The 3331-nt window shown below is 44.8% G+C and overlaps 1 protein-coding gene across 1 annotated transcript in view; it reads right to left on the bottom strand.

The window, feature by feature from the left end:
- The window catches only part of ANKUB1 (ankyrin repeat and ubiquitin domain containing 1), a 28647-nt gene that overhangs the window by 23470 nt on the left and 1846 nt on the right, over positions 1–3331 (bottom strand). The window contains exon 2 of the mRNA XM_019503092.1: positions 388–531. Within this exon, the coding sequence (XP_019358637.1) occupies positions 388–531 (144 nt within the window). The remainder of the gene's footprint in view (positions 1–387; positions 532–3331) is intronic.

A 3331-nucleotide genomic window follows, 5' to 3' on the forward strand; every position in this document is an offset into this window, starting at 1 on the left:
AGACTCCAATGCCATGACAGCCTTGGGCCAGAGTTTCCATGGATACCACCCCCAGTAGTGCTGGCAGGGTGCATGGCAGTGTGGGGAGCTGCTCTGGGGTTGGGATCTTGCAACGGTGACAGTGGGGTCTGGAGCTGGGGCGGAACTGCGATCTGCTGCCGGCATGCCCCTGCCCTGTAGTATCTGCAGTTCCTTGTGAATAAATCTAAGATCAAGTATTCAAATAACAGCTTTACTAATTCTCTGAAGGTCAGATGTGTCCCTTTAAGATGTTCTTTCTCAGCTGCTCAGCTATGTTAGGTTTAGCAAAGGATCTAGTATTTAAAAAAATAGCAAGCACACAATTTCTTGACAGCTTAAAACAAACTGATTTTAATCATACTGTACCTTAACAACACATCTAATAATTGAAGAAACTGATATCCCTATGTCAGCAATAATCCAGTTGTCCTTCAGCACTGCTCCTGCATAGATCAGCTCCAAATATCGTCTGCCTTGCTTGTCTTCAGAAAGGGGGACATGGAAATAATCCTAAAAATGAATTAATATATTGTGGAAATGCATGTCTGTGCAGGAGTGATTCCTAACTACAATAAATCTAAATTAATTTTAATGTCGTTTGAATTGCAGCTGTGCTTTACTGGGACCACTATGCTATGTAAGCCTGTAACAAAAAAAATAGCCTTTGCTCCACAAGGTTTATCTATAATCTTCAAGTTTCTAAGAACATGTTAGAAATAGAAGTGCTAGAAATAATATTTGCACCTTGTTTTAAAAATAAGGATAGTATTGAAGTGTATTGTTATAGATTAGGTTTGTTTTGGCTTGTAAAAATTCTATGCATAGTTACAAAACTTGAAATTCTACAAGCACATGCTAATATATCCGATTCATTATAACCGATACAAGCTAAAGCACAAATACATAAACTGTCACATTGCTCTGAGGTAATCATGAAAGCTCTTAATTTTCCCTGTAGCTTTAGTTTCTGATTTCTTCAAGTGATGGTTGCTCAACTGAAGACAACTAGATGGGAACTTCAAACTTGGGTGCCTAGAGGAGATTTTATAAAGCATTCACTATTAGCCTAACTTCCCGCTGACTTCAGGGACAGCAGAATTAGGTCAAGCTGGGTGCTTTTGAAAATGCCTTTCCATCCCATCCTCTGCTTCCTGAGTTGGCAGCAAAAGTAGGCCTCCAGATAGAGGCTATGTTGATAAAGTGAACCTTACTGATTTGGTGCAAGAATTCTGGCCTTTTTTTTCTGACTCGGGGAAAGTCTGTTCACCAGGGCCCCCTTTGGAGTCACCAGGAACACTGGCCACAAGCTGAGGGAGGATAGGTTTAGGTTAGATATTAGGAAGAACTACTTCACTCTAACGGTGGCCAGAGCCTGGAATAGGCTTCCCAGAGGTGGTGCTCTCACCTTCCCTGGACATCTTCAAGAGGAGACTGGACAGGCACTTGGCTGGGGTCTTATGACCCCTGCCACCCCCAGTGCTCCTTCCTGCCCATGGCAGGGGGTCGGGCTAGATGATCTGTCTAGGTCCCTTCCGACTCATTTATTCTATGATTTTTAAAGTATTAATCTGATGCAACTTTTCTTTATTGCATCAAAGTGAATGAAGGTAGTGTTGCAGGGCGCTAAGATGCCCTGCTCCTAGAAGAGCAGGAACTGCCTGGGGAGAGGCCAAAGAGCCAGGCAGGAGCCCAGGTGCAGGTTGCCATGGCTACTGGCGAAGGAGGAAATTAATCAGCACCTGTACCTGGTCAGCTGGCAGGAAGGGGCAGGGCCTTGGGCCCATATAAACCTCAGGCTGAAGCTAAGGGAGACAGTTCCCTGCGGGCAGCTAAGGGGGAAGGAGCCCTCTTTGAATGAGAAGGGAAAAGAGGCCTGACTAACCTCTGCTCTGGGTAATGGTAAAGGGGCAGAGCACACCTTCGGTGCCTGTGTTAAGTTATAGCCCAGGGGCTTAGGCTTTGTTTGTAGTTTTATAACACCGGTGGTTTGGGTGAGGCTATTTGGTGAAGGAGGAGGCCTCATTAGGGCCCACTACAGAGTGGAGACCCCGGCGCCAGAGAGGACGCAGCATTTGGTGGGGTGCAGAGACCCCGGTGCCAGAGAGGGCGTGGCATTTGAGGCGCAGAGAGCCCGGCGCAGACAAGGGGCACCACAAAGGCTTGGGGCATGGTAAAGGGCTGATTGGAGCCATGCATATAGCCCATAAGGCTAGGGTGCCCCCAAAACACCCATTGTGAAGCAAGACCCACAAGGGGTCTGGGAATCCACAGGGTTCAGTAAGTCCATCAAACCATGTCCAAGAGGACTTAAAGGCAGCCTCCCTATTTTCATATTTGTCATCAAAGACGTGGCGAGTGAGAATTGAGGGTGCCCATCGGGCCCAAAATTGGCACGCTCAAGGGGCCTTAGGAGAACACGGCCATCCTTAAGGACCCCATCCTGTGACAGGTAGTATAAGGTTAGTTCACAGTGTCCAGCCAAATGTATAGTCACAATTGCTCCTGGTGATAAAAATAATCTGAAATATGATTGTGGTACATGTTCCAGTTCTGGGTAGTATGGAATACTAAATGCTACACATGGACTGGGAGTTTGTGGTAATCTGGGACCTCTGAGATACTTTTTAGTTATAACCCTCACTCAGGCACCTTACATATAGTTTTCCTTTGACTTCAAAGAAAATCTCCATTCTCTGTTTCCCTGGTACTCTGCAAAAACCATGTACTGCTCTCATCACATTCCTTGTTGCCTTTATAAACCTGAACTCCAGTCCTGAGCTGGGAAGGGAAGGGGCCAGAGCAGATAATAAAACTTCTTATGAAATTCTGGACTTTGTTATGAATTCAAGCACATGCCTTTGCAGGGAAGTCATAGCCTGTCTGACACAAAATGTCACTGACCAATTAACCCACCATTGAAAAATGAACAATTCCCAAAAGCAAATGGGAATTTAGGTACCAGGTTTTAATACATTTATTCTTATTCCAAAATAAGCCATACCATATCAATATAATTTGTTTTCTCTCCATCACTTGCCTGCCTCAAAAGATGAAGTGGCAGGACACATTCTAAAATAAATTAATGTTATCTGTACCCTGAACTTAATTTCAAACTAATAGGCTACTTCTGAATTCTTGGATGTAAAAAATTGAAGATCGGATGATTTTGTTCATAAAACAGACCAGAAAGCTGCCAAATTTGGCCAAAGAAGGATTCCACACTGTTTCATAGTTGGTAGGGTCGGAAGGGACCTGAGCAGATCATCATGTCCGCCCCCCTGCCATGGCAGGAAAGAGTACTGGGGTCAAA

This window comes from Gavialis gangeticus, unplaced genomic scaffold (genome assembly GCF_001723915.1).
Source record: "Gavialis gangeticus isolate Ggan-Ray unplaced genomic scaffold, GavGan_comp1, whole genome shotgun sequence".
Classification (NCBI taxonomy): domain Eukaryota; kingdom Metazoa; phylum Chordata; order Crocodylia; family Gavialidae; genus Gavialis; species Gavialis gangeticus.